The 22,970-nt window shown below is 43.5% G+C and overlaps 1 protein-coding gene across 5 annotated transcripts in view; it reads right to left on the bottom strand.

Moving 5' to 3' along the window:
* The window catches only part of COL19A1 (collagen type XIX alpha 1 chain), a 1,086,226-nt gene that overhangs the window by 68,515 nt on the left and 994,741 nt on the right, over positions 1-22,970 (bottom strand). For all 5 annotated transcript variants that reach the window (XM_068281448.1, XM_068281450.1, XM_068281452.1 and 2 more), the window contains exon 50: positions 13,660-13,791. In XM_068281448.1, the coding sequence (XP_068137549.1) occupies positions 13,660-13,791 (132 nt within the window). The remainder of the gene's footprint in view (positions 1-13,659; positions 13,792-22,970) is intronic.

Here is a 22,970-nt window from a genome sequence, read left to right as displayed (position 1 = left end):
ACCGGCGGAGATTGGAACCAGGGAGGTGTATTGCCCTCCCTACACAGCGCTTCCCTTCCCTGCAGTCAGACTCGGAGGGGGGAGCACGAGGGCAGCCAAAGGAGAGGAAGGGAGGGAGAGGTCGGGCTGCCCTCCCCGCGGCTGACTCCCCCCTCCATACTGGGGGGCAGCTACCTATCTAACCTATACTGGGGGGGCACTTACCTGATCTAACCTATACTGGGGGGCACCTACCTAATCTAACCACACTGGGGGGCACCTACCTAATCTAACCTATACTGGGGGGTACCTACCTAATCTAACCTATACTGGGGGGCAGTTACCTATCTAACCTATACTGGGGGGCACCTACCTAATCTAACCTATACTGGGGGACACCTACCTAAGCTAACAACACTGGGGGGCACCTACCTAATCTAACCTATATTGGGGGGCACCTACCTAATCTAACCACACTGGGGGGCACCTACCTAATCTAACCAAAACTGGAGGGCCCCTACCTATCTAACCTGTATTGGGTGCACCTTTCTACCTAGCCTATACTGGTGGCAACTATACTGGCTACCTATATTGGAGGCACCTACCTAACTAACCTATACTGGGGGCACCTACCTATCTAACCTAGGCTGGGGGCAACTATTCTGACTCCCTATATTAGAGGCACTCACCTAGCTAACCTGTACTGGGGGCACCTACCTATCTAACCTATACCAGGGGCACCTGCCTATCTAACCTATACTGGGGGCAACTATACCGGCTACCTATACTGGAGGCACCTACCTGGCTAACCTATACTGTGGGCAACTATACTGGGGCACCTATGCCTGGCTACCTATACTATGCCTAGCTACCTATACTGGGGGGACCTATAGCTGGCTACCTATACTGAGTGCAACTAGACCTGGCTAACCTACACTGCGGACATGAATACCTGGCTCCGCCGGGGAGGGGGGGCGCAATTTTAACCCACGCCCTGGGTGCATTTTAGCCTAGAAACTGCCCTGCTTCCTAAGACCAGACTCAGATCAAACTCCAACCTCTGCTATTTGCTCTGAATGCAGTTGTCAGGCACATTTACTCCTCCGACCACTCCTTTTTAGCTAACCCTCTTCGAAAGTCCCTTCACTGGCTCCCAATTCCGGTCAGAATTAAATGTAAACTGTTCTGCCAAAGATAATCTCCAACCTCTTCTCTTTGCTCCGCAAACACTTTATGGATGCCCACCCCTCGCATCACTTACTCACTGGTGAGGCTCCAGAATTTCTCCAGAGCAGCCCCTACTCTATGGAACTCACTCTCCCCATCAAACTCAACCCCACATTCAACTCATTCAAGCAGGCCTTAAAACCCATCCATTTACCATTGCTTACCCACCATTGTCATAGCTCCACCCCCTCACTTGGACTTATACCCCCCCTTATGTGTTCCTGCCAATCTCTCCTTAGATTGTTAGCCTACTTGGCAGGGCCTTCCTCCCATCTGCTCTTCGCTGTCACCATATGGAATCAGTGACTCATCTGCTATATTTATCCCTATATTGTTACATCACTATTTTGTGTACCATTGTTGAATGCTATAATGTCCCTGTGTAACACTGTTTAAAGTTGTAATGCCCCCCGTTTATTGTACATTGTTGCATAGTATGTTAGTGTTTTATAAATAAAGTTTATTAATAATAATAAAAAGATTTGATCTGTTTGACTGTGTGCACATTGCTGTTTTTGTTTATCTGATGCAGGCTTCCCAGGCTGTATGTTGGTTGTTGCTGTATGCAGGAATGTTGGTGCTTTCAATTTGTTTTGCTGTGTTTGGGCACTTTAGGTCTTTTCATAACTGGCATTTGCTGTTTGCACTCTGCTAGCTGCCATATTCAAGAACCCAGCACCTTTCAAGTGTCCTATAACACATATATGTGAATCAGGTTTATGGTATAGAAGAGGAAAAAAGTATGTTCTTTCATTGGCAAAACGAAAGAATCAATACAAGTGCTTCCCAGAGTCAAATAATGCCATTATTGCAGCCAAGGACCTCTATTCCACCAATAGAACAACAGATGATTCAATCCTCCTTAGCACAGATAGTGCTCTTGGCAGTAAACTTTAGACATTCATCAAATAGTTAAACCTGCAGCCACTCAGTGCTCCAACACAGATAACGGGACCACAACTAAATATAAGTGAGACACAGGTGGGTATCCAAAACTTGAAATGCAATATATTGGTACAAATGCCATAAGCAAGTTAAAACAAAAACTTACATCATGGGTCCTGTTCACAGGGACCCAGACAAAATGCAATTGCCTTAATGCACCATTCAGTACTAAAATTGTTGCTCGATTAATCTTGTTGAGATCTAACTACAAAGTCCATTTGATTGCATTCTTTAAAACATAGCTTTGTTTCATTTTACTATGATCCACAATTGCTTTTGTTTTGCACAGTCATTTCAAACAAATGTTTTTTGATTAATACAATACACAGTGCAATAGAGAAATGGTGGTAATGAAGGTATTCTCTAAGGAATCAAGAGGTGACCTCTAAGAAAACAGACTTGCATTTGGTTTAAACATATTGGCCAGAGTCAGATAGTGTTATACATTGGTTATGTATGTGAACTGGGAAATGATGTTTTCATTTAACAATGCAGCACTAATTAATAGGAACACAACATGACAATCTATGCTCAGCAGCTGTGATTTCAGACATGTATGTTTGGCATATACTGTATGCAAAACACGGCACATCAGCATGGTGTGACTGGGTACACCTGACCTTCAAGCAGCTACAAGTTCCAGCATCATATATATTAGCAGGTAGCAGTAGGGCACACCTGGCATCTAAACAACCAACCATTGTTCAGCTTTACACCTCAGTAAACATAACAGCACTAGCATTACACAACATCTGTATCAGCTTGCATACTTAATGATTGTCATGTGTATCTTGCAATATTAATGAAAATGATGTATTCATAGATCCATATATTCTTTTTTCTTGAAACTGTGCTAACAACGTAAATTTGTACATTCAACACTTATAAGGCAGGACATATGGATATTAACATATAGATCAGTGATAAAACTGTGCAGTAAATATATTTTAAAACCAAACGATGCATTCTTATAATTAATTAGCCAACCTTGGTTTCACAATTTATTTCTGTAACCTAGACAGTCTTATTAATTATGGATTCCTTTATGCATACAGAATTGTCCAGTATTAATTATAATTATGAACTAGCATTTATCTTGCTCATCTTGTTAATTATTTAAAGCCAGATGAATTAATATAGTGTGAGGCATATGCAATCCTAAAGAAACTAACTCTGGACTTGTTAGTTGCAAGGCATATTGGAAGATAATATTGTAATAAAGGTCAGGGCCAGTGAATGGAGAATTACTGGTAGTGATGTTTTAATAATTAATAGAAATTAGTTGTATGGTATACAAGGGATGAGCTGGCGATTAGCGAAATACAGTTCTGCTTGCAGAGAAACTGAACCAGTGTGTTAGTGGCCGCATGCCGTGGCAGAGAGGGTTAACTCACCTATGTAGATGACTCTCACTGATGTACTGCTGGTTACTCTTTATTTTCCCTACTTCCAGCTGTAAAGCTGAAAGTGTCAGGAGGATGGAAAGCAGCATGCTGCACAGCAGCAAGAGGTGGTGACATAGCATAGCAGTGTACCATTATCCCTCTCTGCTATGGCCCATGCCTACTAACACACTGGTTCAGTTTTGAAAATTGTGAAACTGAATCTTGCTCATACTTACTTGACACTTCTGACTGCTCTAACTCTATACCATAAGATGTGTCTTATAGTAATAAAACAGCACACTGTGTGAATAGATCTACACTGTAGCAAATAATACAGTGCACGCATTTTAGTGGCTTTGTGGTTAGAATTCTCAATGTGAATTACTAGAGTCAAAAGTTTGAATTGTAACCTGAACACTATCTGCAGAAAGTTCTCTTTGTGCTTGCAAGGGTTCTATCATGATGCTTTGGTTTCCTCCAACCCAAACACATACTCACAAACAAACAGGTAGATTACCTAACTTCCCAAACAAAAGTATTCCTAATTTCTATATTGCTATATGATTTTAAAAACACATAGAAAGAGTAAAATATTAAAAAGAGAGCTGAATCCGTTTTCTCCTAAATATAGACGTTTGTTCTCTTACACAATGCGCACTAATGTGTTCCTAGAAAGATTTGCCCAATATCTATTGATTGACTATTTAACCACTTTAGCCCTCAGTCGTGTTTCACTTTATGCATCCGAGCAATGTTCACCTCCCATTCATTAGCCTCTAACTTTATCACTACTTATCACAATGTACTGATCTATATCTTGTATTTCCGCTACCAATTAGGCTTTCTTTGGGTGGTACATTTTGCTAAGAGCTACTTTACTGTAAATGCATTTTAACAGGAAGAATAAGAAAAAAATGGAAACATTTCATTATTTCTCAGTTTTTGGCCATTACAGTTTTAAAATAATACATGCCTCCATAATTAAAACCCACGTATTGTATTTGCCTAATAGTCCTGGGTATTACACCATTTAAAGTATGTCCCTATCACAATGGATGGTGACAATATTTTATTTGGAAATAAAAGTGTATTTGTTCCTTTTGCATCCATCACTATTTACAAGCTTATAGTAAAAAAAATAGAAATATTTCATCTTTACATGGATATTTAAGAAGTTTAGATCCTTAGGTGAATATATTTACATGTTTTTATTTTTATTGTAATGTTTTTTTGTTTTATTTAATTAAACATATTATTTGGGTATTTTTGGGAGGGTGGGATGTAAATAGTAATTTTTTATGTAAATATGTGTTTATTTAATTTTTTTTACATGTAGATATAGTTTTACTTTTTGGCCACAAGATGGCAACCTTGAGTTTCTTTACATGACGTCACTCTAAGCGTACATGTTACGTTTAGAGTGACGTCATGTAAACAAACTCAAGGTTGCCATCTTGTGGCCAAAAAGTAAAACTATATCTACATGTAAAAAAAATTCTTCCGAGAGAAGTGGTCACTTTTTCTGCTGGGGAAAGGAATCAATGATCGGGCTCCATGTCCCGATACATTGATTCCTGGGTTAATGATCCGCAGCCGGGAGCGCGCGTGCACATGCGCGATCGGCCGCAGGAGCGCACGAGAGCGCACATGGCCTTCTGGACGTAGCCTCTACAGCCAGAAGGCTTAAGTGGTTATGGAACATAAATCCAAATAAGAAGGTTTACAACACCCATGTAAATGTCTTTTTCCAACATGTATGTATCTTAAACTAATAGGCAAACCAGAGACATGGAAAAATGATATTTGTGGTGCTGGTGCAAATGTGAATTTGCCTGGTAAATGCTGTTTTTAAGCAAATTGATAGATGATTTATGTTGCTTTTTGCATGCTTTCTTTAGCATCACATGCCACTTATTACCTGCTGCTTCACTGTCTCTAGCTTAGTTACTATTATAATTTTTAATATTTTTATATAATTTTGAATACTTTTCAATAACTTTAAAACTGTGTCAACACCCATAGTGAATTATAATCCTACAATCAGGCTAGTAAACACACACACACACACACACACACACACACACACACACACACACACACACACACACACACACACACACACACACACACACATTTTTAGATAAAGATGGAGCAATGTATGGTAGGATGTTAAAGACCCCTGTCACGGACGGTTGCGGGGCCGCAGGCACGTCCTGTAACCGCCCGTGAAGAAAAAGCGATCGCACTCGATTCCCTGCATCGATTGCGCTTCAAATCGATACAATCTGGGTTGAGTGTGTAGGGGGAGCTGAAGTCCTTTTCTTAGCAGAGAGAGCACCATCCTAAAGGCTGGATGGCTCTTTTGATATGCTAATGAGCCTGGCCCCAGAGAGTCCCTGGCTTCAAGCTGTGCGGATGGCCCATCCATCAGGTATAAGGTGACACCTAGCTGATCTCATGTAGATGTTAATTAACCAAGGGGTGATCAGGATGCCTAGGTGCAGCCAGGCAGGCTACAAATCTCCGGGAGGTCTTGACACCTTGCTCACTGGTAAAGATCAAAGGGAAGTCAGCTGTTAACAGCTAGAACACATCCTGAATAAACCTGAGTCTCATAGCATAATCCATAACTTCCCAGATCTGTCATATTTCTGGGGTTCCTGAGATGGCAGCTTCGCCAAACGTGGGGGAAGTGTAGCATGAGCCCCGGTGCTGGTTCTGAGGAAGTTTCAGAACATTCTGAGGTAAGGACTGCCAGTTAGGCAGTTTGAAAATGCCCTGATGATACCACAGGGGTCCCACCCCTTATGTCTGGTATCAGGGCGCTGGGTAAATCGAGACAGACCTGAAAATGTTAATAAATCTGCCCTGACCTGTACGGTTCTGTGAGATAGAGCCCATATATGGGTAGATATGATTTCTAGCCCCCAGGACAAGGGGAGGGCTCATCTCATCTTCTAAGGGGGTGTATGGCTCCCCGCCCTCACTCCCTCCTACTGAAGCAGGGGCATAAGAATGGCAGAGGACCCAAACTCAGTGTCCTCCACACTGAAACATCTTGAACTCATCAGATGCCAGCTTGAGGATATGCTGGCATCCACCTGGTCTGAACTCTGAACTCAAATTGAAACCCAGAACTCTGTTTTCCCACAAAAAGGACATCTTTCCAGGAACTAAGTATTTTTCTCCCTTCTTTTATTTTTTATACTGGCTATTACTGTCTTAATAATTGTGATTTTAATAATTGTCTGTATATATTAATTATTTATATTGCGTGAATAAACGACTTTCTCCAAGTCATTCACTGTCCGCTACCCTGCTTATCAGCACACGCAGAACTGATCCCGGGTCTCTGAAGATACGCTACTGTTTGTTTGTTGTTGGCTAGACAGAATACCGTGTGTTTAACCGTTTTATTCGCAGGACTAGTCAGTCAGTTAGTGGGCTCCACGGTCCCATGGTAACCGCGGTGGTGGCAGTTTACTCTGAACCAGTAGGTGACGTTGTAATTACCCGTGTCTCACAGGCTCCCTTCTGAGTTGTCTGCGGCTAATTCTTAACGGTTCCTGCGCATTGACTGCGACCAGAGTTCGCACGATCTGTGCGCTGGCACCGTTTAGAAGGCTAAGTGCGGTCAGCCACTAGGGCTCCTGTGACAGTGTTAGGCAGCGGTTGGGACCTGTGTTGTGCTGAAAGTATCTACGATAGCGCTAGCGCTATCGAGAAACGAACTAATTCGTTGGTGTAGCTGGAAGGCAATATATTTTTTATATATACAGAGAGACTGTGTAGCCAGTACCCCTCCCCAAAAGTTTTATTTTATTTGGCATGAAAATGTCCGGGAACTACAAGAAAATGTGCCTGGCGGACCTGCAAAATCTTTGCCAAGAGAGAGGCATTGATGTCGGCCGCAAGACACAACGGGACCTGGTAACGGAATTGTTTCAATGGGATACCCAGCAACTGCGGGATCCGGGGGTGTCTGCTGAAGTGGATACCAGCCCATCTGACCCAAGTCAAGGGGAACCAGAGACTGAAGATTCTGCGCATACGGAGGTTGAGCATCCTGCGGGCCCTGCTGCAACAGTTACGCAGGAGAATGTCAGTGTGGACCCCAATCCCAGAGTTTCTGAAAGTACTCGCCTGGAACCGGCCAGTACTGGACTGTCCGTTTGTACTGATCCGCTAATGCAGCAGGCATTACAAAAGCTGATGGACACTGACCTGGACAAGTACCTGCAGTACATGCGTGAGGAGCGCCAAATGCGGGAGGAACGGGAGCGGCAAGCCGCTGCTGCTGCAGCCGCAGAACGCCACGCAGAGAGGGATGCCGCTGAGCGAGAACGGGAGCGCCAATCTGCAGAGGCGCAGGAGAGACGACAGCATGAGCTCAACATGGCAAAGGTTCAACAGGCCAGCCGGAGTTCACCGCCCAGCCTCCCTGCTGAAGGAGCTGCACCACCCGTAAGTGCAAAATTTAAATTTGCTAATATTGAAAAAGACACAGACAATGACTTGTTTATGCGGTCTTTTGAAAAAGCATGCCGTCAGTATCGTCTGTCCCAAGACCAGTGGGCCAGACATCTGACACCTTTGCTGCGCTACAAAGCGCTTGATGCCTTCGCAGAATTGCCTGCGGAGAAGGATAATGATTATGCTGCTATAAAAGACGCTATCATTACTAAGCACCAGCTGACGCCAGAAGCCTATCAGAAAAAGTTCAGGGCCTGGCAGAAAAAGCCTTCTGATTCGTACCGAGATGTGGCCAGCAGCTTGCTCACCACACTCCGCCAGTGGACACTAGGCCTCACCAAAGGGTCTTATGATGTCCTGGAGGACTTGATAGTCCTGGAACAATTTCTGAACATTTGCCCTGCTGATGTACGCCAGTTTGTGCTAGAACGCAGGCCGGCTTCAGCAACTGTCGCTGCAGACCTTGCTGAGACTTTTGCAACTACCCGGGTGGCTGATACCCGCAGAACTGTCCCATCCAGCTGGAGAGGAGGTCAGCCCAATACCTCGGCAGACCCTCCTGCCCCTGTGAGCCGTCCGCCACAGAGGCCACCCAGCGCAGCTGCTGCACCCAGGCCTGCAGCGCCTGGAGAGGTCACCTGTTACTACTGCCGCCAGCCCGGACACATGAAATTCGACTGTCCGGAGCGGAGACAGACACCACCAGCACCTGGATCATCTGCATCACCTGCACCTCACCCACAGCAGAGGCAGCCCGCCAGCGAACCACAGCCTGGATCATCAGATTTTGTCCTGTTTGCCCGTGGAAAGGAAATCCGCGACCGAACCGACCAGCAGCAACTTGTTAGAGTGAACGGCAAAGTTGTCACCGGATTTCGAGACACCGGAGCTGACATCACGTTAGTTCACTCACATCTTGTGCCAAAGGAGAGCATCAGCTCCAGCCGATCCCTTGCCCTTACTGGAGTAGAGGGCACCCTTTTTCACATAGCCCACGCGACAGTGAAGCTGGATTGGGGAGTGGGAGGAATCCAAGAAAGGGTTGTTGGGGTTATGAAGGATCTCCCAGTCCCTGTGTTGCTGGGGACTGATTTGGGCAAGCTTGTGTCCTACTATGAACCTGCCACGACCGCCTTGTCGCTCACGGAAGGAGACGGACTCTCCACCCACCACCGGGTACTTTATACACTTGGGGGAGCACCAGGGGGAGGCGGGTTGAATGTGCCCAGTTCAAGGGTACCAGGTTCAATAGTGCCTGCTTCAAAGGCACCTGAGTTTGATGTACAGACTGTCTGTTGTGATGATGCTGTAACTGTACCTGAGTTTACTGTACAACCTGTCTGTAATGAAAAAATGTCTATACCTGTCAATGTCATTACTGCATGCAATGATGATTTGAGTAATGTCCGTCTGTGCCATTCTGACAGTGTACCTGTGCTAGCAGTACCGCGCAGCTGCACTGCTCAGAACCCGAGCTCAGAACAGGTGGAGGGGGTTCCGGCCTCCTCCCCCTCCTCTGACCGCAGGGATGAGACCTTTCAGCCGCTGGCCTCGTGTGACATGAGCCAGTTGGCTGAAACTGACAGCGCCGTATTCTCAGTCTACAACGTGACCCAAGCCTGGAGGTGCTCAGGCAGCAAGCCGCTGAGCCCCTCGCAGACGGGGCCGCTTTCAAGGTGTACTGGGAAGGTGGGAGACTGTACAGTGAGTCTGTACAGCCCCCTACAGGTAGATCCCACGCGAATACCAAATGGCTTGTGGTCCCGAGTGCGTTCAGGGGACATGTGCTGAAATCCGCACATGGTAATCCTCTGACAGGGCACTCAGGGGTCCGCAAGACACTTGCCGGTATTCGGAAACAGTTTTATTGGCCCCGGATGAACAGGGATGTAGCAAACTACTGCAGAGCATGTGCCGTCTGTCAGGAGCTGGGAAGGTCCAGGGATCCCCGCGGGGTTCCCTTAGGTCCACAGCCACTTAGCAGGGGAACCCTGCGTGGGCTGGCTGTTGACCTAACCAACCCACTGCCCGTTGTCAGCAGTCCCGGCAGACACCACGTCCGACTGCAGTGGCGCAAACGCCCTGTCCAGAATGGTCCATGTCGGGTCAACCCTGAGGGTAGCAGACCGCGCCCGGTCCAGGGGAACCGAGCCACAGGCTCCAATAGGTTTTCCCGCCGCACCGGCAACCCGAGACCCGTCAGCCAGGTTGGCCGACACGCAGCGGGCAGCCGACCCCAGAACGCCAACGGGGAACTAGATCGAATCTCGCAGGTTAGCGGCAACGACACACATCTTGCTGATAAATCTCTATCTGCCTTCTCCCCAGGGGGGGGCTGTCACGGACGGTTGTGGGGCCGCAGGCGCGTCCTGTAACCGCCCGTGAAGAAAAAGCGATCGCACTCGATTCCCTGCATCGATTGCGCTTCAAATCGATACAATCTGGGTTGAGTGTGTAGGGGGAGTTGAAGTCCTTTTCTTAGCAGAGAGAGCACCATCCTAAAGGCTGGATGGCTCTTTTGATATGCTAATGAGCCTGGCCCCAGAGAGTCCCTGGCTTCAAGCTGTGCGGATGGCCCATCCATCAGGTATAAGGTGACACCTAGCTGATCTCATGTAGATGTTAATTAACCAAGGGGTGATCAGGATGCCTAGGTGCAGCCAGGCAGGCTACAAATCTCCGGGAGGTCTTGACACCTTGCTCACTGGTAAAGATCAAAGGGAAGTCAGCTGTTAGCAGCTAGAACACATCCTGAATAAACCTGAGTCTCATAGCATAATCCATAACTTCCCAGATCTGTCATATTTCTGGGGTTCCTGAGATGGCAGCTTCGCCAAACGTGGGGGAAGTGTAGCATGAGCCCCGGTGCTGGTTCTGAGGAAGTTTCAGAACATTCTGAGGTAAGGACTGCCAGTTAGGCAGTTTGAAAATGCCCTGATGATACCACAGGGGTCCCACCCCTCATGTCTGGTATCAGGGCGCTGGGTAAATCGAGACAGACCTGAAAATGTTAATAAATCTGCCCTGACCTGTACGGTTCTGTGAGATAGAGCCCATATATGGGTAGATATGATTTCTAGCCCCCAGGACAAGGGGAGGGCTCATCTCATCTTCTAAAGGGGTGTATGGCTCCCCGCCCTCACTCCCTCCTACTGAAGCAGGGGCATAAGAATGGCAGAGGACCCAAACTCAGTGTCCTCCACACTGAAACATCTTGAACTCATCAGATGCCAGCTTGAGGATATGCTGGCATCCACCTGGTCTGAACTCTGAACTCAAATTGAAACCCAGAACTCTGTTTTCCCACAAAAAGGACATCTTTCCAGGAACTAAGTATTTTTCTCCCTTCTTTTATTTTTTATACTGGCTATTACTGTCTTAATAATTGTGATTTTAATAATTGTCTGTATATATTAATTATTTATATTGCGTGAATAAACGACTTTCTCCAAGTCATTCACTGTCCGCTACCCTGCTTATCAGCACACGCAGAACTGATCCCGGGTCTCTGAAGATACGCTACTGTTTGTTTGTTGTTGGCTAGACAGAATGCCGTGTGTTTAACCGTTTTATTCGCAGGACTAGTCAGTCAGTTAGTGGGCTCCACGGTCCCATGGTAACCGCGGTGGTGGCAGTTTACTCTGAACCAGTAGGTGACGTAATTACCCGTGTCTCACAGGCTCCCTTCTGAGTTGTCTGCGGCTAATTCTTAACGGTTCCTGCGCATTGACTGCGACCAGAGTTCGCACGATCTGTGTGCTGGCACCGTTTAGAAGGCTAAGTGCGGTCAGCCACTAGGGCTCCTGTGACAACCCCTTTAAAAATGGAGCTACCGGATACTAAATTACAAGACACATTTTGTGTTTTCTGTCTTTAAATACACTTAGGCCTCTTGCACACTGTAAGCAATTCAGATTCCGCTTTTTAATCGGTTTTTACATCCGATTCCGAAAATCCGATTTGCAAGGTGCAGGGATCAAACTGCAAATCGGAATCGGATGTAAAAACAGATTAAAAAGCAGAATCTGAATCGGAATCACTTGCAGTGTGCAAGAGGCCTTAAAAAGTTTTATTCACAAGACCTTTCCCAATGTCTGAAGTACTGTGTGTTTAAACTGCCAGCTAAATGCAGACTTACCAGTAATCCATTTAGTACCATATTGTCCCTTACAATTATCTTTTAACAAAACTGTGATGAAAGTGTAAATTGAAGTTATATTTTATTTAAACTATAGAGAATTTTGTGACTGATTGTTGTGAGTACAACCAGTTCTTGTTTTCTCCTCCACTTAAGTGAATTAACTCCTCTCCCAAAATGTACATCTAAATAAAACTGTTTTTCAGTACTTTGTGTTACTACCACAACAGGAAGAAATGCGTCCACTAATAATTATATTCCCTGTGCTTATATAGGAAAAATTGCATTTTGGGTCCATTTATGCATAATGTTAAATTAAGATATCTTTGCTCCTCTGTCATCACTGTTATGTTCTTGCTGCCGTAAAAATAAATATGGTCAAAGAAATATGCAAATGACAATGGCCTTGATTCACTATACTGCGCAACTTCGGCAGTGAAAGTTAAAACAGGGTGAGTTAGTAACTATGTTAATTAACATAGTAGCAGCTGCGCTAGCGAAGTAGCACGGTTGCAATACTTCACAGCAGCACCTGACATTTAAAGGAGCCCTCGTTGCTAGGTAAGCATCAGGTGTAGCTAAGGAAGTCACGCTACGCAGCATGACCGCACGTATCGCGTGCATAGCAGGTGCACGTTGTTTTGTTAACTGAAACTGTAATTGTTTTTTGGGAGAGGGCAGGTATATTTATCCCCAAAAACCTTAGCTGGAAGGCACTATACATCATTGAAGGGGTCGGTGGGCACTATGGGAGCGCTATGGAATCGCATGATTTTTGGGTCAACTTGAGCCTAATGCAGACAGACATATTTGGGTTGAATATAGTAATGAACCAAATCCTTACCCTTTACCCTTTAGCTTTTAAGCTCCCAAAGGCAGGGCCTCCTCAGTGTGTTTTCTGTTTCAGTGTATTTTATCAAATGAACATGTACCAGTATTGATGATGTTTTCAAACTACACATCAGTTATATGTATTTGTACTTGTGTCACTGTATGTCCTGATTTATTTATTATTTATTTATTTATTGTATTTATAAAGCGCCAACATATTACGCAGCGCTGTGTACAGTGTGTTGAACTGCTCATGTATTTATGCTCCCCGCTATAGTTTGTTTTGTACCATGTACAGCACTACAGAAGATGCTGGCATTATACAACTAAAATATTAATAATAATATCTTGGACACCCCTAACGTTTATCTAAACGCCTTGGTGCCCAAGCCTTCAGTCATGCTGTCCCTACTCTTTGGAACTCCATACCACACTCAAAGACAGATCCAAACCTGAAGTCATTTTAAATCCAAATAAAAAAGCTGTATTTTTTGGCATTTATGTAACCATAGCATTTTCCTTTGTAGCATATCTACAGCAACTAAGTACTGATTTGAGACATAGCTATTCATTTTTGAGTCCTATGGGAGAAAAGCTCTTTACAAATGTTGTTGGTGCTAAATATATGTAACCAAAATGAATTTGTGTTCATAAAATTGTAAAAATATATTTTTGCCTTACCTTGAGGTCCAGGTGGCCCAGGATCACCAGGTGTCCCTGGCAGTCCATCCTTCCCAGGAAGGCCTGGTTTTCCTTGAGCAGCTAGTAATGCAGCCGGTGTTTTCAGCTGAGACAGGAAATCACTCATTTTATCTGCAGGAGTAAATGCAAAGGGTGAGTATTTTAATTAAGGTTTCTTTTGAATATTTACACAACAAGCTGAAGGCCTCAAGTTAGTTTCTTCCATGAGCGAGGCTCACTGTGGTCTTTAAGTCATTCCAACCTTATGATTAAGATATGAACATTATATTCACATAAATTATATAGCATCAGGAGCTGTGAGGAAACGCATCTACCACAGGGAAATCTGAAGATTTCATTATCACAGAATTTAAGATGACAATTTCATCTTTCCCCTGATTATGAATGCAGCTGAACTCGTGGAACAGTGAAAATGTATACATTATGCTGACAAATGTGTTTCCGTTGTCATGGTTAGTAAATGAGATTACAGTCCCCTAAATAAATGAGGCTAAACTACATTGATATAAGATTATTAGATTTTCTAAAAAACATAATATGTTCAAAAGCAAATTAAGGGACCATTCTGAGTTATTGTGAAATGTAAATAAATGTCACGACTTTCTCAGTTTCATTCACATGCTTGTTTCTTTTCATGGTGACACTTCATCAGGTTTGCAGTTGTTGCCGCCGCCCATGCTCTCACACAGAGCAATAAGCATGCTTTAAAATCTTCTGAGACAACCAATTAAAGTCATACTCCAGCAATAATATTTTTAATTGTTTTAGATAGACATAGAATGATTAGAAACTTTGTAATTTGTGTATCAAGCTGTCTATATTTGAAAGGGTTGCCCCTTTCCACCTTTAGATCTCTTCTACACTGCCAGAATGAGGTCGGGACCACCAAGATTTTGCTTGACCTCTCCCATCCAGTCCTCCCATTGGGATGATATTTCAGAGCCATCCTCTCTAGGACCACCAGGCACAGGAGCATGTTCTTCCCCAGGCTGTCATCCTACTGAACTCTAGCCCCTCCGCCAAGATGAAGTACTCTAGTTCTTTGCGAAGCATCACTTCACCTGACAACTTTGCCCCACTACCTCACTGTTAGTAGTTCTGTTTGTCTGCTCTGAATGCTTGGTTTTGAGGACTGTATCATGCACACGTCTCAGTCTGTCATATGCACTGTCTTTGTACTACTACCATTGCCATGGACATCATATGGTGCACTTGGCGAATAAAGTTGTTTCTGATTCTGAAAGGATAATTAATTTTCCTGTTGCCAGTAACTTAACAGGAACCAGCATTGTAAAAATGGCTTCCACAACCTCATAGACTTTACCTCTCCACTTCTCTCCCATACATCCTGCCCACAACCTCATAGCCTGCTCTTCTCCCCTTCTCTACTATGCATCCTCCCCTTAATCGGCCAAGTAGCACAGAAAAGTTTTACCTGCTCCTGTACCAGGTCAGTCTACTCTGCTATTCACACCCGTATAGCTCACGTCTGCTCCATATGGCTCCAGACAAATGTCGCAGGACACAAATTGGGAGCTAGACAGTGCAGGGCTATGCTGTACAGCAGGACCCAGGTGACAACCTGCAGTCCAATTGGACAGCTGTGTCACCTGATGTGGAATTTATTTGGAAACCAGCGAATTACTGCTTTTTGGCTTCCATATGGATGGGTGGCTCCAGTGCTGCTATTCTATATGTGGGCCACCAATATTTAAAGATGTAGCTGACCGCATCTATAAGTTATACATTTTGTATGTGGGGGCCGGTATAAAGCCTCAGGGGGCCACATTCGGCCCGTGGACCTTAGTTTGAGGACCATTGCTGTACAGAGTGGCTGTGGTGAACAGCAGAATGGACCAACCCAAACACTAGAGCATGTTAAGCTTCACTGTTCTACTCTGCTAATTAAAGTGGACCTGAATCAAAAATGTTATACCAATTACATAAAACATGTATTACATATTACTCCTCTAATGAAAATAAAGGAATAAATGCTTTATTCTACTTTTTAGATGTCTGATGGAATGTACCTCCATATGCTGGTTGGCATGTGTCAATTACCATCCAGCTCCTTCCTTCAGCATCTCCTTCCTTAGTGGGCAGTGTGGGAACAGTGTGGAGCAGTGTGAGTTAAGTAGGACAGGCTGTGTGAGTGTGTGTTGCCACCTTCACCCTTGTAACATGTGAGCTGTGAACAGCGAGTTTCCTATAAGCAGCTCATATACAGCAGGGCTAGATCAGGAGCTGCGCTATGAACAAGGTGGCTCTCAATGCCAGCCCGACACTGTGTGACCTGAGCATTCTTATCTTTACAAGAAAAAAAAGATCCAGGAGGGGGCTCTAGGGGGTATGTGAATATCACTGAGCTAACCAGGTCTCTGCTACATGAGCTATATTTATCATTCAAACCTGGAATCACAGCCCCTACCCACAAATAAACGTGTGCTCAGCTGAGCTTCAGGAGTGGATGAATGATAACTGGCAGGGCCGGATTTACCATAAGGCACTGTAGGCACGTGCCTACAGGTGCATGATGATGGAAGGGTGGCTCACTCACCTCCCCAAGCACCTCTCTCCCTCCCCCCCTATGCAGAGTCCTGATGCGAGTATAAATGAGAGGTTACTCACCCTGGTCTCGGCATTCCACTGACGAGATCTCCCTTCACTCAGTGGGGGCCACTAGCTACTTAATACTGAGGTTCTTTTGGTCATCTAATACAGGGGGTTCCTGTAGCTACCTATGATGTGCAAGGGAAGTAAGAGAGAAGTGACAGCTGGGACAGCCAGCACACTCGCAGTGCAGTTCGGCGGGGGTTTAAGGTTCATGGAGGGAGAAGTCTAAGGTGCCGGACATCTGTGCCTATAGGCTCCTGTGAGGTAAACCCAGGCCTGATAACTGGCTACAACTAAATGCTGACAAAGCTGAGGTTCTTGTTATCGAAAGGCAGCGCTCGTCAGCAAAGCAGCTCAAGTCTTGGCCAGCACCATCAAGGATAGGGAGCTCAAACCTGAACAATTCAGACTTTGTGTGGAGCCTGGGTGTACTGATTGCTGGAGAATTAAAGGGGCACTACAGCGAAAAGCTGTAAAATTTAAAATATGTGCAAACATATACAAATAAGAAGTACATTTTTTTCAAAATAAAATAAGCCATAAATTACTTTTTTCCTATGTTGCTGTCACTTACAGTAGGCAGTAGAAATCTGACAGAACCGACAGGTTTTGGACTGGTCCGTCTCTTTATAGGGGATTTTCAGGGATATATTTATTTTAAAAGCACTTAGTGAATGGCAGTTGCTCTGTCCAACTGCCAAAAAACTGTGTAGCAAGCAGGGAAGCTGGCCAGCATCATTGTTTAAATCCTTTTTAGGGAATATCTTTATAAAGGATAAAAGCCTTGCTGAGAATCCCCTATGAAGAGATGGACTAGTCCAAAACCTGTCACTTCGGTCAGATTTCTACTGCCTACTGTAAGTGACAGCATTATAGAAGAAAAGTAATTTATGTCTCATTTTACTCTGAAAAAATGTACTTCTTATTTGTATATGTTTGCACGTTTTACATTTTACAGTTTTTACTGTAGTGTCCCTTTAAGCTTCAGGAATCAAATCTCCGTTGTTGTGAAACATTACTTCTTTCACCTAAGGAACATTGCAAACATTAAACACCTCATACCTCCTGCAGATCTTCCAACCCTAGTTCATGCCTTCATTACATCACGGCTGGTCTACTGCAATGTTCTCTATACAGGCCTTTTAAACAAAGGCCTGCACTGCCTGCAATTAGTACAGAATGCCACTGCAAGGCTGTTAACTCCACAATTGCCACATAACACCAACCCTTCACTCACTTTACTGGCTACCAATTAAATGGTGAATTGTGGTTAAAGCGGTTTAACACCCAGCATTACAACTTTGCTTTAAAAGATTGCTTACAGCTTAGAAATTATTATGCCAGATTTTTTTTTATGCAGAAATTCACTGAATGGGTTAAACATGACATTTTAGTGTTGGATTTAACTAGGAATCCGCATCCGTTCTTATCTTTAGTTACAAATGTATCTTTGGTTGGAATGCAATTAGACCTCTGAAAAGCCTGCCGGGGAAGCCCTCTTTGTTCTCTCAGAGCAGTGTTTGTTTATTACTTTGTAAATAGATACATTTGTAACTAAATCTAAGCACGGAGGAGGATTTCTAGCTAAATGCAGCACTAAAATGTCATGTTTAATCCATTCAGTGAATTTCTGCTAAAAAAAAAATCTGGCATAATCGTTTCTAAGCTGTAAGCAATCTTTTAAAGCAAAGTTGAAATGCTGGGTGTTAGACCACTTTAAGATTGGCTTGTTGACATTCAAATCCTTGCACAATCTGTGCCCTGTATACCTGAAGCGCTTGTTGGAACTGCATCACCCCCCCCCACACACACACACACACACACACAATCTTAGATCAAAAGGATCTAATAACTTTGTTACCCCCAGAGTCCACCTCAAAACCTTCTGTCATGCTGCCCCAATACTTTGGAACTCCCTGCCACACCCAATCAGGACATCTCCATCCCTGGAAGCGTTTAAGTCCAAGCTGAAAAAGCCACCTGCTTATTCTGTCATTTATGCACACCTGACTATTTCTTCTGTAACACAGTCTAGCCTGCAACCCCCGTATTGATCTGAGACATATTTATGCACTTTGAGTCCTATGGGAGAAAAGAGCTTTGCAAATGGTATTGTATTGTATTATATTGTATTATAAGTGTCTCCCCCTGGAAAACCCTCCTTGAGTATGTATTGCAGTGCCGCTGCATGAGTTGGGCGTCAGGTGGTGCTGCTGGTAAAAATATTGGTACTGCAACCTAGGGAGGGGTGGGCCATGACATTTTCACAAGAATGCACCAAAGTTTGTAGTTGGCTAGTGCAAAATGGATGTAATCAGTTAGTATTACTATAGCAAAAGTGACTTAATCTGAAAATAAGGATTGTACTGTATACTGTATATACAGTATATATGTTTTTCATGTTTTAAGGTCCATCTCAAGGAAAAAAAATCTAAACATTATCTGATAGAGTAGTTAGCAAAGTGCCAAATATTGCTGATTTGTGTGATGCTTGACTTGTATTTTGTATATTATATGGCCGTTTCCCATCACACTTTCATTGCATCCATACTTTAACCATCCAGTATAATATATCATTTAATTTGTGAATCAAGTTTTGACTGCTTTTCAGTCTATATGTATCTATATTTTAGTTTCAATACATTTTTATTGGGGTTTTTAAAGATTTTTTTAACGTATCTATATTTGAAACATCCAGCTTTTCTATTTGTGGATTGCCAGTATCCAAACAAATTAGATATCTGGAGATTGGCTAACAATAGCTAAACTCCGGAGCAATTTCCCAATTGCCAAACACGATATCTGGAGCTCAACTAACAGCGAAACTCTGGAGCCATTACCTAAATGCGGGTTCACAAAACCACTAACTTGCATTGCAGTCTGTGGGAGTTCTTGTAGCCAATGTGCATGATGTCCAAATCACCTACTTTGCCGCAGCAAGTACTTCAGCTATATAAACTACAAAAGCCCTTCAGGTGGATAAATAACCAATGCCTACCAAGAACACCCCTCAACACCTGGCATTTGGAAATAATCTGGTCCAGTTGTCTAATCATCACTATTTGGCCTTTGTCAAAGTCACTCAGATCTTTATGCTTTACCCTATTACCTGCTTCTTAGAATTGTTCACTTGCAGTATACCACCCCTTACCAGGAGTCATTGTAATGAGATAATCAATGTTATGCCTTTTGCCTTTCAATGGTTTTAATGTTGTGACTGACTGGTGTATTTTAGCCCCTAAATGATGTACTTTTTGGCAAGCAATGATTAAACTACCAAAAATAGACCGATGATTTAACTACCACAAATAGACAGATCAGCTAATGGCAGAGATCTATAAATGTTTGCGGTCATTTATTGGGGCTGTTTTCTGATTCTCAAGAAATCCTATTAGGAAATTGAACTGCTCAGTGCATTTGCAAGTGGAAGGATTTGGTTAACTAACTGTACATAAATATGAAATTAACACTCTCTGCAGCAACTAGGGATACTGCAAAAATGAGAGTTGCTTTCATGTGCAATTACCAGCAAGATTTTGGAAGCGATCTATGCTGTTTAAGCAGATAGCCTTCACCCTGGGATGTAAAGCATGATGGAAATGCAGTGCGTTGCACTGCTCCATAAGCTTTCAAGATGCTCACAGATTATGTATTCAGCAGCAGCAACTGTATAAATAATTGATGCCCAGGAAAATTCTTGTCTCCAAGGATCATTTCCTTAAACTTAGTTATGTTTTTAATAAGTCATTCCAACAACACATGGCTCTACATGGAATTAAACGTATAGATACATATGAGAAATGACATCACATTAGAAACAGTGTGCAGTCTTGTGACAGCTAGTCAAGGGGACCATTAAACTAGAATTTCTGTGCAACGAAGTGGCAGCTCAGAAATGCACAGGCGAATGTGGAATATATGTAGGAGGAAGTAATGCATTAAATTAGAAACAGACAAAAATGGAGAAAATGTATCAAGACTTTCAAAAACACATTTATGGGAACTTCATTTATATTTACTCACCATATTATATTTGCATTTTAATGATGCACTCTATCCATATGCAGTGGTAGAACCTATATGTACCCAATGCTAACATAATTGAAGATGGAAAGAAAAATGTAAATCTGCGTGCCTCACTTCATATGTGTGCATCAGAAAGATCGGCTGCTGAATCCCAGGTTGTCATGAACAAGCTGATCCAATCTTTCCATTAGAACATTTGAGAGCAATCAGATTTAAGTGAATCTGGAAAATATGCCAAATCAGCCCATTTGCTATATTTGTTTTGCATTGTGGAAATATGCAGTTTTCCCCAGCATCATGTTTAAGAATATCATTAATTCTGATAATGAATCATCCAATAAAAATTAAAAGAATAATTAAAGGTGAAACAGATATCACTTTTTGGAGCTTATGTTGATTTTTGTTACCTGTGGTAAGGTTTCCCAATAAATGCCCTCCACTATATAGCAAAGGACTACATTTACTGTATACATTTAAAATGGGCACCGTGAGAATTGGTGCCCATGGAATGTTGGGGATAACTGCAATTAGACTATCAGTAAATTGCTGATATTCTGATATTCTACTAGAGAGCAGTGGGTTATTCCAATAGTAAAATATTGGTAATTTTACGGATATTTGACTATATATAACCTACCCTTATTCTCACACAGAGCCCTCCCGATGCCTAAAACTAACCACCACCCCCATCTGATGTCTAAACCTAAAAAGTTCCCCTCCAATGCCTAACCACCCACCTCCGATGCCTAAACCTAACAACTCAACCTCTGATACCTAACCTTAGGTCCCTCCCCCCACCCACCGCCAATACCTAAACCTAAGTCCTCCCAACAATGCCTAAACCTAAAATGGATAAAATGGGCGCCTATGATATCATGGCTAATCTCAGCTATTATCATAGGTGCATATGGTAGCACCCAAATTAATGGCCTCAGGGGCGCTACACCTGCTATTGCTGAAATTCTGTTTTGTCCCCACGTTTATTGCATGATGAAGCGGGCTGGGCCTGCGAAATGTGTTGCACTGTTTTGGGGTACCGTATAATAAATGTATTGATTTATATGAAGACAGGATCTCATGTCTGCTTTTGGGAGGCAAGCCTACCACTTCCTCCCAGCAATTCTTAAAAATGTTATTGACTTTTATCCTGCTGGTGCCTCTGTTCTACATACAAATACTCTGTGTCCACTCCTGGTGGAGGGGAGTGCTACCCCCTTTCTTGTTTCTTTACTACAGAGACCGACTTCTTAATCCTGAGTGAGGACAGGTCTAATCTCCTCACCTGCCTATTGAGGGGGTGCCTGAATGGTAACCCATGTTTGTGAGTATAAACTATCTCGCTAAACCACTTACCAATTGTCTTTAACATACTACACCATATTGGGCTCTCGGTTTTTTCTATTTTATTGTGTTGTGTGTGGAGTCTGATAGTGAGTGAGGAGGGGGAGGCAGGAGAGCAGCAGTGTTTCATTTGAAAGGAGGTGGCACTGGGAGGAGGTGGCACTGTTGTCCTGACTGAGGAAGGGGCACATCCTCACAAGTTTGCCTCAGGCAGCAAAAAGTCTAGATCCAGCCCTGTTTATGGCCTCCTTAAAGTGGATCCGAGATGAACTTTTACACATTGCATAATTGTGTTCCTTTCCTATTGTTTATAGGGCATTCCTCAAGCCAAATACTTTTCTGTTTTTGTTTTAATACTCAAATTCCCTATAAACTAAACAAGCCTGGCCCACAGCTTTTCAGAGAGCCTTGGCATTTTCAGACAGTAGCAAGAGCTCGTGGGAGTTCAGTCTGGGCAGGAGGAGGGGGAGGTATTACTAGCCAGAGATTTCAGAGGCAGAGGGAAGGAAGGAGGAGGAGGGGGGATTAGATTTTTTTCACAGGATGAGTGCTGACGATGCAGATAAGCTTGCCTGTGTGTAATGTTTATAAACAACATGGCTGCTGTCATTGTATCACAGGAAGAAATAATCATATTCTATTGAAGCTGTTTGCAGCTAGATTTGCTGTGTAAACTATCTAAACTTTAGATAAGATATATAGACAAGTTACTTGTTACAGTTAGTTTTTCATCTCGGATCCACTTTAAGTGATCTGTGTAACAATTTGTGTCAGCAAATAACAGAATTCTGATTATAAGGTGATCTGCAGTATCACCTATAATGCAGATGTATACCTGATTATATGGTGATCTGCAGAATCACCTATAATGCTAGTATATCAGAAGCTGTGGTGACAACAAATAGCAATGTGATTGGTGCAACAGTAGTACTGATAGGTTTAGCAATACCTCACCAGAGGAGCTGGTGGGTACTAACAGTACAGCGCCCCTCACCAGAGTCAAGGGCCCTCTGGTGAGAGTAGAGTGATCAGACAGATCGGGTTTGGCAACAGACAGACAGATGCAGTACAAAATCGGAAGGCAGAGACTGAAAGGTATAAACAGGCAGAGTCGACAGCAAGATCAGATGGGCAGTGGTACAGAATCACTGAGCAGAAGAGTAGTCAGAACGAGCCAGAGTCATGCACAAATAATAACACAGTAGTATAATATTTAAGGCTATCAAACAATTCCTATCTTGTGTGAAATCCCCGGTTTCCTCCTGGATCAAAGCACACCGGAACTATTTAAGGGTCTGAGCGCTAACACA

This window comes from Hyperolius riggenbachi, chromosome 4 (genome assembly GCF_040937935.1).
Source record: "Hyperolius riggenbachi isolate aHypRig1 chromosome 4, aHypRig1.pri, whole genome shotgun sequence".
In the NCBI taxonomy this organism is placed as follows: domain Eukaryota; kingdom Metazoa; phylum Chordata; class Amphibia; order Anura; family Hyperoliidae; genus Hyperolius; species Hyperolius riggenbachi.
The sequence above is the reverse complement of the archived record's forward strand: the minus strand, read 5'-3'. Positions and strand labels throughout refer to the sequence as shown.